The 15,760-nt window shown below is 31.9% G+C and overlaps 1 protein-coding gene across 4 annotated transcripts in view; it reads right to left on the minus strand.

The window, feature by feature from the left end:
• The window catches only part of LOC145263080 (uncharacterized), a 78,079-nt gene that overhangs the window by 9,712 nt on the left and 52,607 nt on the right, over window positions 1-15,760 (minus strand). For all 4 annotated transcript variants that reach the window (XM_080119955.1, XM_080119953.1, XM_080119954.1 and 1 more), the window contains exons 11-15: window positions 14,027-14,118; window positions 11,207-11,307; window positions 7,667-7,774; window positions 4,663-4,828; window positions 1,986-2,225 (exon numbers count right to left, since the gene is read on the minus strand). In XM_080119955.1, coding sequence (XP_079976081.1) covers window positions 1,986-2,225; window positions 4,663-4,828; window positions 7,667-7,774; window positions 11,207-11,307; window positions 14,027-14,118 — 707 coding nt within the window. The remainder of the gene's footprint in view (window positions 1-1,985; window positions 2,226-4,662; window positions 4,829-7,666; window positions 7,775-11,206; window positions 11,308-14,026; window positions 14,119-15,760) is intronic.

The following is a 15,760-nucleotide window of genomic DNA, read 5'->3' on the forward strand; positions in this document are numbered from 1 at the left end:
TGTAGTGTTCTGACTTCCTTACTCCTCCCACATCTATTCATCCTTGAGAGACTCCCTGCCTTCCTTGAATCCTTTATGCCATTCAAAAACTGATGCTCAATTCATGCAAGCAGTCTTAAGCATTCCATATGTTTTTGTGACATTTTTTCCAAGCTTAAAACAGAATTTTATTGCACATTGTTCTTCTAAAGTCTCCTCATGTCCAGATTGCATTTTTGCAATTCACCAGCTATGAAAATTGGGCTTTAGTAGAGTGTATTCCAATTTCTGCTGTAGCTGTTCATTTGAACTTGAAATCATAAAAATTGGTCAGTCATCTCATTAGATGTGTAGCAATAACATACTGAATTCTCAAGAGTTTACGACAATTTTAAATGCCTGTACGAAAAAAAGTCTGGAAATTTATTTAATGCACCTCATATATACATAAAAACATCTTTTTATATATATATATATATATATATATATATATATATATATATATATATATATATATATTTTTTTTTTTTTTTTTTTTAATGCAAATTGTTTTAATTTTTAAAACATCACCGGTCATGTTCAATTTATAAAAATAACTGCTATGTTTGTTAGGAGAACAAGTCCTCTGTTCTTGTAAATAAGTAAAAATGAGATAGGAAACCGAGAATTCCAACCTGGAAAGCTAGGTTTGGAATTAAGATTCAGGAGAATTCAGATTGTTAGTTTTAAAATAAATAGCAGATACATTTGTTTGAAAAGGAATTCGATTGTTTAGAAATGTTATTGTGAAAAAGGAATTTGATGATTCAATTCTGTTTATGAACATTAAATTGAAATAAGTTTATCTAGAAGCGAACAATAGAAAATGAAAAACATTGAAAATAGGTTAGACCAAAAATAGGTTAGAGAATTCTTGTTTGCAGACATGTGAACAGTGCATGTGAGTTCAGACCACGTGAGTTGAGCACATGCTCGGACATGGCGGAACAAGACACGTGAAGCATGTCCAGGCCATGGGATCGATGCACGGCAATGCAATGACGTCATGGCTGGGAGATGAGTTCTCAATATGGGGCTAGTTTTTAGAACAGAACAGGAAGAACGGAGAGAGGGTCGGACAGACAGAGCTGACATTGGTCAGAAGGAATCCACCTTTGGAAGCGAAGGGTTAGAAGTTGAAATCATGTAGTGACTTTGAATTCCTTGATGTGAAATCATTGACCGGTCAAAGTAATAAAGGACCATCATCATTTTGTAACTGCGTCTTGTGTTGTCATTCTACCAAAACAAAGGTAAAGTGAAATTGTGTTTACGTGAACTTTGTGTATAAAACCATCTAAGTAAGGTGTCTCTCCATCATCTAAGAAATGTGTCTCCCTCGGCAATCATAAGTAATGACTGTTCCTCCTGTGATAAAAGAATTGATAATCCTCATCTCTAAAAATATGTTATAGAAACATTCACAGAAGTTAGAAATGTATCTCGTCTATATATCTCCCCTCATCAATACGAATGCCCCCATCTGTCTGTATTAAAATGTACCCCGTCTCTTTCCAATACGCAACTCATATGATATAATATCTCTCTCTAAATATGACTAGTACGCAACATGTTTATTTTTCTTTTTTTTCAAATGCAAATTGTTTTCATTTTTAAAACACCAGTCACATTCAATTCATAAAAATAACTTTATTTTTTATATTTTAATGCAAATTGTTTTAATTTTAAAAATTTTGAAATTAATTCTTGTTTTTCATTTTATTAATATTAATTTCAGTTTCACGATAAATTATTATTTTTCATTTTTTAAATTTTCTAAAGCTCTCATTTATTATTGAAAGTCTGTTCAACAGATCTTTCTTCCTTGTACTTTGTGCAGGACGTCATTTTTGAGTGACCAGGCCTGCTTTACAGTGGCCATAGTACAACATGATATAAAAAAATTGGGGTTTCCAAGAATTAATGTGATCCTCTTGATGAGATAAATTATTTAACATTGTACTTACGTGGCATCGGCTGTCCTTGCATAGGAGGTTGTGTAGGGGGAATAGATGCTGGAGGTGGAATAGCCATAGGAGTGGTGGAGGCAGCAGCAGCTGCTGCAGCAGCAGCTGCAGCAGCTCCAGCAGCTGCCGCGGCAGCTGCTGCATTGGTGTTGGGTATGTTAACTTCATTCATTTTGAAGTTGGCAGCTGATTCTTCAATGTTATTTGTGTCTGCGATATCAGATTTCTCGAGATTTAATCCTGCTAAATAAAAGTTATACATAGTAAATGTTCTAATAGACATTAGCACATAAGTAAAAAAAAAGCTTTTAATCTTTATGTAGCAAAAAAAGTATATAGTTAACATTAATATAACGTAAACAAAAATATGTAGACCATGCACAGAACCTTCCCTTCCTATAAATATTGACAAAAAAAAAAAATTGTATATAAGGATTACAATATGGGGTGTCAACCAATCAAGATATTTATTAGCAGATGGTCATTTACAATGTCTAGTGTAAATAAGTTATTGTTGAGCCATCCACTTATATAATTAAACCCATCTAAAGTTCTGCCATTACCTTTCATTATGGTGTCATCTATTCAACACTCAATAATCCTTATTCTAGAATGGCCTTCTGGCTTTGATAAGCAGTAAACTCTAAATGAAAAGCATAAAAGCACTAGAAATTTTACGCCTTTATATCACAATATGCAGAGATCACGAAAAAATAGCAAAATAATCAGCCAATAAAACAGATCAATAGTTGTCCAAACGGAGATAGATCCAAAATCTTGGTTCCTAAAATGATATCTGCAAAGATTTGTGTTTGTATGGTGCTTTACTATTCAATTTGGGGAGAGAGCCAATTTAAACAGTACTTATTTTAGACCGTTGCTGGAACCCACCCACCAATTTTTTTTTTAAATAAATTCAAACATAAATAAACAGCTTTTCATTATTATATGTCAACTCCATCTTTATCCTCAAAACAATTTCAAAAATTAAAGAATGGATAAAAATACGAAAATGTCCAGCATCTCTTGGCAGATCATGTTCTTTTGTTTTTGCCGTTTCTTTTTAATGTTCCCTTTTTACACAAGGTTTCACTGATTTTTTTCTTCGGTGAAGAACTGTTGCACATAGAAAATAAGAGTTCCTTTCTCACACGATTACAGCAATGATCATATATTATTTATGATATTCAAAAACAAGGCTACATCAAAGGGAAGTCACTCAAATTATTGTCCAGAGATGCCAGATTGGCTTCCAAAAATTGTATTTGGCTTTTTCAGGAACTAGCAGAATATTATATAGATATTAAAATCAAAATAATTCAATTAAAATACAATGAATAATAAAAAAAAATGTCTTTTTTCAAAACAAATATATAAGTTAGTTTACCTTGAAACTAACATCAAATATACATAAGTAGTATAAAAAAAAAGTATGTGTATTATGTGAAGTTGAACTAAATAAGGCATTTAACTTGCAGTAAAATTGGCTCACTTATTGCATTAATTTTTATATACAGACACACACACACCATCTAACTTTCACCATGTAACCATATCTTGTGGCAATAATTTTTGAGGTATGCAAGAAACGGTAACATCTCCAAATTATCAATATTTTTACTTCTTCCCCGACAAAACTGCCTCTGAGATGGGTATATATGCTGATGACACTACACTCTATAACAGGCATGACAGGAAAACAAATAAACACATATCTAAAGAAATGGTAAAAACACTAGAAGATGACCTCCAATCTGTAGTGGAATGGGGACATAAATGGATGGTCACATTCAATGCTGCCAAGACTAAACTGGTTTCCTTCAATAACTACAAGAAACCTTCTCTGCCACCAATAGCAATGGCCAGTGACTCCCTGTCTGAGAGTACATCTTTCAAACTGCTTGGCCTAACGTTCACAGGAAACATGAGCTGGAACAATTATATTGAAAACATTGCCAGGGCCGCTGCAAAAAAGGTAGGCTCTATCATGCTAGAAAACTACTGACACCTGAAAGTATCCTGTATCTCTATAAGGCAACCATTCGCCCATGTATGGAGTATTGTTGTCACATCTGGGCTGGTGCGTCTACTACTAGTCTCTCGCTCCTAGACAAGGTTCAAAAAAGAGTCGCCAATCTGATAGGCCCTGAACTGGCATCTAAGCTTCAGCCTCTGTCCCATCGACGAAACGTTGCATCCCTCTGCTTGTTCTACAAGTATTTTAATGGTGAATGCTTTGACGAACTGCAGACACTTGTGCCCCCACGACGCAGACACCCTCGACAAACCCGACAGGCAGCTAAATCCCACCCCCACACTGTAGAGATCCCTAGATGTAAAAGATCTTTCTACTCCAGTAGTTTCTTCCCCAGAACCGCTAGACTCTGGAATTCCATTCCAGGATCCTGCTTCCCTAACTGTACTGACATGCAGAAGTTCAAGTGCAACGTGAACCGACATCTTGCTGCCCAAATCCCTACATAGTGTCCCAGTAGTTGCTGACCCTGATAGTAGCCAGCCCCCCTACACCAAAGTGGCAATGTGCCTTGTTTGGGGTGAAAATGTAATAAAAAAAATAAAATAAAATAAAATAAAAAAAAAAAACTTAACCTAATTTTGAGTCAATTTTACCCGTATAAATGCAGGATAAAAGTGTTCTTTCTCCCAATATTTTTACCTTTGAGATGATCTGGAACAGTTTCTTCATCAATCATTCCTCCTTCCATCAAATGAGTTAAATCTTGAGGCAATTTTTCCCAAGCAATGTATGTCACACCCAAGTCAACATCCCATAAATCCTTGTATTCTGCATCTTTCACACCAATACCAGGGGCCCAAGCAACCTAAAAATAATTCCAAGAACATTTATATATAAAAATACATTTTTCATTAGTTAAAAAAAAAAAAAATAAATAAATAAATAAAAGGAGGATGCCTTTTTATAGCATTAGATGCTTCCACAGTATTGTCTAAGAATCATTTGATCACATAGAATATATAATCGATTAAATACTATACAGAATAAACCAAGGAAAAACTGAGGAAAAATACAATTGAATAAATTACAATACGTTTTCATTGGCTTGGAAGTGGATTCTTTTATGCCTGGTAACTTTTATAAACTGATTCTGTATGAACAATTTACTCTTGATATTTTCATATTTTATGGATCTACATTTTTATTTTGAACTTTCTGGATTTCATTACATTTCAGTCACTGATCAAATTACATTGGAGAAAATTTTTGGACCTCATGGAGTACAATTTCTTCAGACTTATTGACTTTTTGAATTTTACAATAATCCATTCACACCTGCGATGGCATTCTTTTCATTGTGGATATTATCAAACTTCATTAATTATTTGATTTTTACAATTTGAAGGGTTTTTTCATTAACTCATTGATTGGCGAATTAATTCATTAATTGATTTTTTTAAATCTGTTTTATTGAAATTTTTTGCAAAAAAATTTCTGATACATATATATTTAAAAAACCATGGTAACTAGTGAAACTAGTTTTATTATTTGATAAAATGTGCTTATCTTTGAAAATCCATAGGTTAAGGATTTTTCATTAAATTCTGGATTTATGTAATTTTATTTTTCTTCATTAATTTTTCACATTTCAGTAATTGCTCTATCTAGTATATTGAGCTTTATATCTACTATATATTATACATACATATACAAGGAAGCTATTTTGCTGCATCATGGCTTAGCACCTGTTTTAAGCTGATATTTGAAATTTGTCTGCTTGAACAGCATTCAGATATCTTACCCATATGCTGTCCCTCATGCCTTTGGCGAACTCGCATAACTGAAGTTAGTAACCGAATGCGTTTACTGATATGCTCACAATTATAGAGATCATACAATATCGAAAGAAGGTAATGAATGATTAGCGCATGTGCGGTTTGTAAATCGCATCTAAAGGGCAAGTTTTTATCTGACCTCCCCCCCTCAAAGAATACAAAATTTCTAATTATAATAATTGAGGCTTTGTTCTAATTTTCGGATATTATTTGTCAGAGAGATTGCTCTTTCTAACAATGACAAGTTGGTGCATCTATGTTGCACATGAGAAAAGTTTTTAAGGTACATACAATCACACAAACAACTTTCCTTTATATAATAGAAGATAGCAGGACCCATGAAAATTCCACAGAATGTATCAGGTTATAGTGGTATATCTCCAATATCCCTATAACAGTTTGTGACATTCCCATTCTTTGGATGCTTGGCAAGAATGCAAACCATACTAAATTATCCCATCTTTGCTCAAACTGACACATATGTAAGTATTCTCGTTAATACATTTGAGAATATATTTTAAAGGGAATGGATGAGTGATGAGGACTGTCACTAGAACTCTTGCAGGAAATTTTAATATATTTCAAATAGCAAGCTGGCCAGCATTACCTGCTCATAAAACATGCTTAAATATATTTTAATTTATACAGATTTCGTATTTATTATTATATTCAATTCTCTATTGATTATTATATTGTACCCAATACATAATGATTTCAAAAACATTGCTTAGGTGCCATCAGTTAGAATCAAAACGAAAACATAACTCTCCAGCTTATTCATTTCCCAAGGAGTCACGTCCATATGCATATCAAAAGTTAAATAATATTTAAGCTATAAAATGTACATTTGCACATAAGTAGAAGAATATTTAAGTCAACTTACGCCTGCCAAATTCTAATTTTTTTCTATTTTGATTCCTTACAAGCTATTTAAAAGTCGAACTGAATTTCTTCCACACATCCAAATCCCCTATATATCAAGTTTCAAGCCTGTAGACCAAAAACTGACAGGAGTTAGTAGAGACTGTTCCCCAAGACAGACAAGATTAGTTTTAAATATAGATTCTATGGACGTCTGGCATGAATGTAGACTACAATATTACTGAACCATCTTTTGACAGAACAGATATTTTGCATTGAAGGCCAAAAAAGTGTATTACACTTTCGTTGCAACAGTGACATCAGATGGAATTTTTTATGAACTTATTTTTGCATTGTATCTTCAGCAATTGACCCATCTTTTAAAAACAGGGCAGCAGTTGATAATATACATGGGCACATGAAATTACCTCCAAGTATTATAAATTTTACTTTATTAATCTATACACCTATAAAATTTAATTTTTTGTAAATCTTTGATGTTAAATTGTATTTAAAAATTATTAAAACAAACTCCTTAATATACTTAGCCTTGGATATGCGAGTGACTTCATGAAGATTAATTTGCATATTGCTTTTAAAAACATTCATTAACTTTTCATTTTTTTATGGTTTCTTATTTGAATGATTTGTTTCACTTAACTATTACGCTCAATTCTATTTATGCTTATTTTCTACATTGTGCAGAATTGTGTAGCATTAAGATAAAAATGTCCTAGCAAACACACATGTATTTGTGTGTGTGTGTGTGTCATATATATATGAGATGTATTTAATAATATTTATTTCTAATAAATGATTTTAATTCAAGGAGATATTTGTATTTTAAGTAATGTGATCGGCTAAAGAAAAGTAAAAACGTTTTACTTTATCAATAAAACTAGTGTTTTCAAACTTCATTTTATAAAATAACTAAAAATTAAAAATCAACCAAATTTTGAAAAATGGTTTTATCAATTTCTTATTCAGGAATAAATGTGTTTACATACCTTTAACTGATTTGAATGAATTTTGACGCCTTTTAATTTCTCAACCGCTTTTGCAGCATCCTTGCGCCGTGCCATACATACAAACGCACAACCCCTGGGTGGAATCATCTAAATAAAATGGAAAACAAAAAAAAATTTAACTAAAATAAATGAAAATTATATAAACAAAAAATTTACAGATATTTATAAATTAATAAATTGTTAACTTGTAATGAATTTCTAAATCTCTAAACAACTAAAATATTAGTCATTATTTTAGTTATCTGGCACTGATGTCAGTAATTTGTCACATCAGTCACATCCTATGATAATCTTTAACACGTCATATCCTATGATGATCTTTAACACGTCATATACAGATTTTCTAAATGGATTTATGTCCTTTCAGTTGCCTTTTTTTTCCTTCAATTTTAACCTAACATTTACAATTCATATGAGAAATGTATAGTAAAAAAATTATTTTGTGAATTATCATTACAAAAAAATACTTTTTTGAAGTGATTTTTCTTTTCCTCTTTAATATATCTGTAATTTTGAAAGCCAGTACAATGCAGGATTTAAAAAAAAAAAAAAAACATTTTATATAAAGTTTCGGTGATATTTCACCTTAACCAGAGATTTCTTTTTTCTCTCTTTATTCCTCTAACAAGGGTTTTTAGTTCTCTCCCACAGCAAGAACTTAGAAATCGGGGTCGGAAAGTAAGATTTAGAAGTCAGAGTGCCCCCCCCGGGAGGGGGAGGGGCACTGACTTATAAAAAGTGCCTGGACAGTCCTGTCAGCATTTCTAGATAAGGGTGTCTCAAACACTTGTCTCACAATTACACTTGCAGCTACTCTTACAGGGGGTATCTATTGACTTTTGAGTGAACGAAAGCATGGCATGTATTGGAATTAATAACGTGTATTAGTCAATGAAGATTATTCGTATTATTTAAATAATTCAAATTACTGTTCTCATCTTCAGTATTATTTTAACGTTTCAGCCAATGTAACCTCCAACTTTCTTCAAGTGTATCATGGGAACCATTAATTATAAATCACTATTATATAAAAGGAACTGTGTGCATGTGAGTTAGTCTCCAATAGACTCAAAAACGGCTGGGCCGATTTTTATAAAAATTTCACACAAGGGTATTTTATGTGTCTGGCAGTGTTTTTAGACAGGTTTTGTATAGGAATGTCATTGATAATTAATAACAAAAATAATATAATGAAAGGAACAGGCGATTTTGACTAAAGTTAACACCTTATACAGCCTAACATCCTAAGTGCATTTAAGAAGTTTTAAGCCAAAAGGCCCAATATATAAAATCAACAGTAGGTTCTTTGATATGACAGGAGCATATTCAAAATGAGTGTTTCTGTTTAAAGCACAATTGAAGCATGATATTTGACTTTTGCATTTTAAACTTTAATTCAAGCCATTATCTATAAAAGTAGGTTTTCTACAATGCAATGCAGACTACAATATATTGTGGACTAAGTCACTATGAGAGAAATGTGAAGCTTTCTCTCAATGCACCATGATGAGTTTCAAACTAGAGCAGGCTATGAATTGATTACATTCAAAAATGGGCGATTTCACCGATTTCAATGACAATAAAAATGAGGGAAATATTCATTGATCATCATTCAATCCCAGTCAATGTTGGGTCTCCCTGCTAGTAATAGATAATTACAAATAATAGATCATATATAGCAATAATAGGTAGTAATAGTTTTGTGTGTGTGTGTGTGTGTAGTGATAAGTAGTAAGATTGTACATCTAAAAATAGGTTCAAGACTTGAAATTCATGCTAGAATTTACTGCAAGGACCCATGGCATAGTGGATAAAGTACTTGGTAATTCAGTTTTAAGTTACACTCTTCTGAAGGTTGAAAGTTCAATCATCAGTGCGGGTGCCACTCAAAATATAATTGTGAATTATTTAGGACTTCTATTCAATCTACTGGAATAGCATGCTCTCATTTCGTCAGCATACTACCCCTGCCGATTAAATTTCTGTTCAAAATTCTGTGCATACCCCCCTCCTCTCGTTTAACAAGATACATCAACCAAAACATATTCTAACTATTCTCATTGCAGTTGTTATATTAACAATGTGCCAACCAGATATAAGAAAGAATGTGTACATGTTAATGTTGTTTGTACTTGTTTTTAACAATAGAGACATGTTCAAATCGTCAGCAAAGTATTTACCTAAATGCTAAGACAATATCATCACTCGTATTATACGTTATATATGAGGATGTCTCTTCTCTCTCTCTCTCTATATATATATATATACACAGAGTGTTCCAAAAAATTTGACGTCATTCTGCAGGATATGTGAAAGAACACATCTATGTCCCCCTCTTCTTGCTAACTTCAAAAGAAAATCACTTCCGCACTGGATGATGTCATTAAGACATGCTGTAACATATTTGGTACAAGTTTGATTACCGACTTGATGCGTGCAGAGTCACACGCGGCGCTCATCTTGAACACTTGTGAAAATTATGAAATTGGTCGTAGAATCTACAAAACTTTTTTCTTTGAAATGCTAACAAATAAAACTTATGTTCAACAAAGTTTGTGCAGTTTCATTAAGATACACCGAGTAATTTCCGAAGTATTGGCATTTTAAACGACGTCAATTTGGACACCCTGTATATATAAGAGAGCACTAGGTTGCAGTAACTATGATCGCAGTTTCTAATCATGGCAAACTTGATATGCTGAAGAGTTGTAGATTGCAAAATGTGGATAATTATTTTATAAATTGTTATATTAATAAGTAGTAATACCGCACAAGGTTACTTTTGAGGATTACAAAATTCTAAATAAAATTTTGATTCTTGTCCAGTATTCCGCATTTATTAATGAATTAAAGAAAAATCTGTATGACATGTACCCATGACTAAACAAAAACATATTCTAAAATCACATAAATTGATCAAGTAATTTTATTTTTATAGTGAAAACCATTTTAATAAGATTAATAAGATTTCATACGTATTATAACAAATCTAGTAAGAATTATTGAGTTATCTCCCTTTGTTTTGAAATTATTTTTTTCCCAAAATGGTGGGCAAGACAGTAATTCCTAAGATACTCATAAAATTTGATTTTCTTATTTGACCAATTTATATGATTTTTGGAATATATTTTCCTTTCTCCACGGGTATGTATATCATACAGATTTTTTTTTTTTTTTTTTTAATATAAAAGAAATTCTGCATAAGAACTGAACTGTCCATATGAACCCATAGCATAACAATACACAATCAGTTTTAAGTGGTAGTCTTCTAGGCAATAATTAAAAATAAACTTTTCTACTTAATCATGGCTGACAGAGTGAGAACAATCTATCTCCCTAGAGTGAATAAATGGTTCAATTTGAAATTCAATACAAATGCATCTGAAAAAGATAAAGCAAGATATTGGTCAAAGCACTGCAAATATAACCATAAGATTTTTTTTGTACGGAAAATGTAAGATTTTTCTTTGTCATTAAAATTGATGGCAAATTATAAACATGTAACAAGTGATTCCTTACATTTATACTCTCGACAGCACCATATTTTTCAATTTCTAACCGGAGTTCATCTTCAGTGGTCACTTTTGCAACATGGCCGAGCCATATAGTCCTGGTACAAACTGAAAAAGGAAACAATTAAAATCATAATATATTGGCATGTTTTTTTTTTTTTTTTTTTTTTTTTTAAATATCATTTTGAATATCAGAAATCTTTCGAGATATTGTTTTGCTTTAAAATAAATTTTACCTGAAAGAGGTCAGTGGGCTTTCAACCATAATAGGTTTTTATTAAGCTCCTTTTTTTTTCCCCTTTTTTCCATTCTTATGTTTTCATCAGATATAAAAATCTTTATTTTTTTTTTTTTAGATGAAAATTATTCATATTATTTGGATTCTTTGGGCTAATGTTTTCATCTGGAATGTTATTTTACCCAAAGGATTCCCAAGTTCAACAAGATATACCTGAAGAAGGTCGGAGGTTACATCCACCGAACATTGTGAAAATAACACTTAAGATTAGAACAGGAGTCTAAAGAATTCAAATAGGAATATAAAAAATCTCTTGTGATTTAGTAGGCATTGGAAGGGTATGATTCGAGATGATCTGAAAATCTTGAAGTCTTACACATGGCCAAACAAAAGCATTGCCACTTTCTATTTCATTTAGAATTTGATTTAATTATTAAAAATAAAGACTTTCAGACCATCCCTGAATCAACACCCTTCTGATTTCTACTTCAGTCACATTAAAAAAAAAAAAAAAAATTGCTTGATAAAGACCTATTAAGGTTAGCCAGACTATATTTTTAGGGTAAATAAAATTCATTAAAGTAAAAAATTTTAAAAAATTACACACACACATACACGCAGTGTTTGGTTTACATAAATTTCTAATCTAATATAAAAAAACAGCTATATATCTGTGTCTATCTCCATATTTTCAAACTATCTCTTCCGAAACTAAAAGTTGCAGAGCGGCGCAAGGGACCTCAAATGATTGGATTTTTCCAGGCTATTCTTTTATGGGTCTTTAGTCAGTTAAAATTGTTTTTAAGGGGTCAAAAAATGGGTCAAAATTGAAAAAAAAAAAAAAAAAAATCGTTAAACATTTTGTACATTCATACTTTATTTGTAATTAGTTTATGTGTCACATTGGTACAGTGGTAACTTCACCAGCTTTGAATGCTAGTTTCGGTTTTTAACTGCTGGCACCTAAATACTTTTTCTTTTTAAATTTTAAAATCACGACTATAATAATATATACGAAATCTGGACGAATTAAAATATCATATTTAAGCATATTTTACACTTGAGCAATGCTAGTAATAAATAAACTTGTATTTAAACGTAAGACTAGTACTAGTTACATTGCAAAATTCATTAAACTTTTTATCTTTTACAAAACAGTCACCACTTATCAAGGCCCGAGGGCCACCCAAGGATAAGGGTTAATGAGTGTACAGTAGTCAATGGGACAATATCATAGTAATCATTAGTAGTGAAATTTGGTAAATTGGATTACTTAAGGGGACGGCTCATCAAGAACTTGTTTATGTTGGACTAAAAGATGACCATATTGTAGTTAGCTGGAAAGCAGGCAAACGGAAGAGAGTTCCACAGGTGTGCAGTTCTACGAAAGAAGCTTTGTTCATGGAATCTATGTTTAGGTTTAGGCACAGATAAAGAGTAGGGGAAATTATTGATAGTGTTTTCAACTAGACGAGTGTTTTTTCTGAAAGTTTGGTGAGGTAGAGGACCATAAATTGGATCTGATGAGCACTTGCCATGAAAATACTTTTTAAATACTTGAACATAGTAGAAATTCATTAGCAAGAAAGATTTCAAAGCCTATGTACGCAGGAGGAAGTAAGACTGAAAAGGAAGGGAGAAAAGAGAAGATTGTGGATGGATTATTTAAGGGTTGAACCTATAAATTTGGGAGTTTTTGTGGATGGATGTTCATTTAAAAAATTTTTTTTATTTATTTAAAAGAAAATACAACTTTGTTATATATGGGTCATGGAATTGCATTCATCTGCAAAGGATTTAGCTAATTTGCATATTCTTTTAAACATTCGTTTAATTCCCTGTTAATTTTTTTCCATTTTCTTAGGGGATGATCATCTTTAGTTAACTATCACGTGTAATTATATTCATGCAGATATTCTACATGATTTATACTTGCGTAATATTTGCATAAAAAGGTTATAGTAAACACAAAACTATATATATATATATATATACGCGTATATATTTGTTTAAAAAAATTATTACTACTAAACTATGAAACTTAATATATAGGGTATTCGAACCCATATGAAATTTTATATTTGGGTTTTAGCCGGGGGGGGGGGGGGAATCGGTGTAAAAATGTGAAAATTATAGAAATGGAATTGGCCAGGTGATGGTCGAACGACAGCATTATAAATATGCATGCGTAACGTAAGTTATTGATTAATGTTTTAATTTTTAGCCTTACAGTAAACATGTCTTCATAGCTCAGGCATTAACGTCAAAGGAAAAAGTAAATTGTGAACTAAACATTTTTTTTTTTTTTAACTTTTTCAATCATTACTATATATTGGGCCCAATATAATAAATACAAAATCTGCATTAATCAAAATATCATATACAAGTATATTTTGTGGCCAGGCAATGCCGGGCGGCCTACTAGTCTAAAAGATAGTTAAATATGGAGATATCTAACAAAATAAATAAATAAATAAAATTACTCGCATATAGATTTTAAAAATTAATAGCAGGACAAGATTTAGCTAGAATTCATTATTTTGTTTTAATGGGAATGAAGTTGAATGGGAAAAAAAAGTTTTTACTTACCACTAAGCGTTCTTTCTTTGATATTAGGCAATCCTTTACGTCTTCGTTCTCTTTCTTTTTCTCTCTGGCGCTCCCTCTCTCTTTCACGAGATCTATAACAAAAAATTGGAGATATTATCAGAAAAATTAAAAAAACATGGAAAAGCTTGACAACATTTAAACATATCCTAGCATACATCTCATTAGTGCACTTACATGTACTGCTTTCAACGGTCGAAATAAGCTAAAAACATTCATGGCAAAAGCAAATACAACCATAAGGCTTTGATACTTAAGGTGCTGCAAATATCCCAAACTCCAGGGTGAGCAACACCAGACACTATCTCACATCTACTTTCCATACAGTGTACTACAAAAGGTTTATATCAGACATACTGAATGTAATCAAATCACTTCTTCAACCCTCGAGCAAAGTCTCCAGTGCTCTACCATGCTCCCTAATGCCTGGACTATCTAGGTCTATTATCGAGTTGATGTAAAAGTAGGTATGTTGCACATGCCCAAACCACCTGAGATACAGACCATGTAAGGCATCCAAAATCTCACAAAGACAAAGCTTCTGATAATGCACAATTAAAGGTATTCTTTCCTCTAGTTTTCTGACGCACATCCATCTGGAATCATGGAATGGTTATTACGCTGAAGCCATTACAAATCAGAAGCATTTGGGTTCCAGGTTTCAATGCTATGGAGAGACGCACATAGAAAAGATTGCTCCAAATCCTGAAGGAAATGTGGCACGATGTAAGGATTGGTGGCAGCTTCCAGCATACCAAAAATATTGTAAACTTTATTTACTCTCATATAATTGAATATTTTCGCTGTGTCTTGAGTTCCAAAACAATTTGACAGAATTTTGACATGAATCATCTTTAAGATGCCATCGAGTTTGCTGTGGGGCAGATGGTTTGGGTAAAAATATTACTAATATTACCATTACTAAAATCACACAGGTTCTGAAACTTTGGTAATAATATGAAATAACATGCAATAAGGGATAGAATATGCTAATACTATTATTCCTAATTATAACCAATGGTATTAACCCTAGGCAGGTTGAAATTTCTAGGGAATATCAAATTCACAAGCAGTCCCCAGTCAATGTATAGTTAGGGGAGATGATGTTCTTGCAGGAAGGTGTTAATGTCCTACATACAGCGCCTGGTATTCCCAAATGATCGCCCATCTGATATGACCAGGCTCAATGTTGCTTAACTTCAGTGATCTAGCAAAAATTGGTGTGTTAATGGTATTACGCCGTACTCCAACATCACTAATCGTTGCAAAGGTTACAAAATGATTGAATTTAAAATTTTACAGGAAGAACTTTTGTATATTAAATGTGTCATTCATACATCACTAACAATAATCATTTGTAATTGCATAATTTGAGTAAAAGTTGCTTTGTTAGATATTATAAAATTAATATTAAGGTTATAGTCAGCTAATGTACTTCCTAACTTCCTGCGTGGCTGCTACCAGAAGTGGTGACAAGGCAAATAAGTTTCTTCATATTTATTATTCTTTAAGAATTTCTATTGTGAAGAAATTTATTGAAATAAAATACAAGTAAAAAGGATATTATTGAAAAACATACAATAAAATTGAACAAATAAATAAAAATTAGTCCTTTATTGTAGTTTTAATAAAAAATTTTTAAAATAAGTATTTATTTTTATAAGGAATGTGTTTATGAAATTCTACAAAAAGCAAAGGAACTGATTTATCTCGTTC

This window comes from Euprymna scolopes, chromosome 38 (genome assembly GCF_053919585.1).
Source record: "Euprymna scolopes isolate OS-2025 chromosome 38, ASM5391958v1, whole genome shotgun sequence".
NCBI lineage: Eukaryota > Metazoa > Mollusca > Cephalopoda > Sepiida > Sepiolidae > Euprymna > Euprymna scolopes.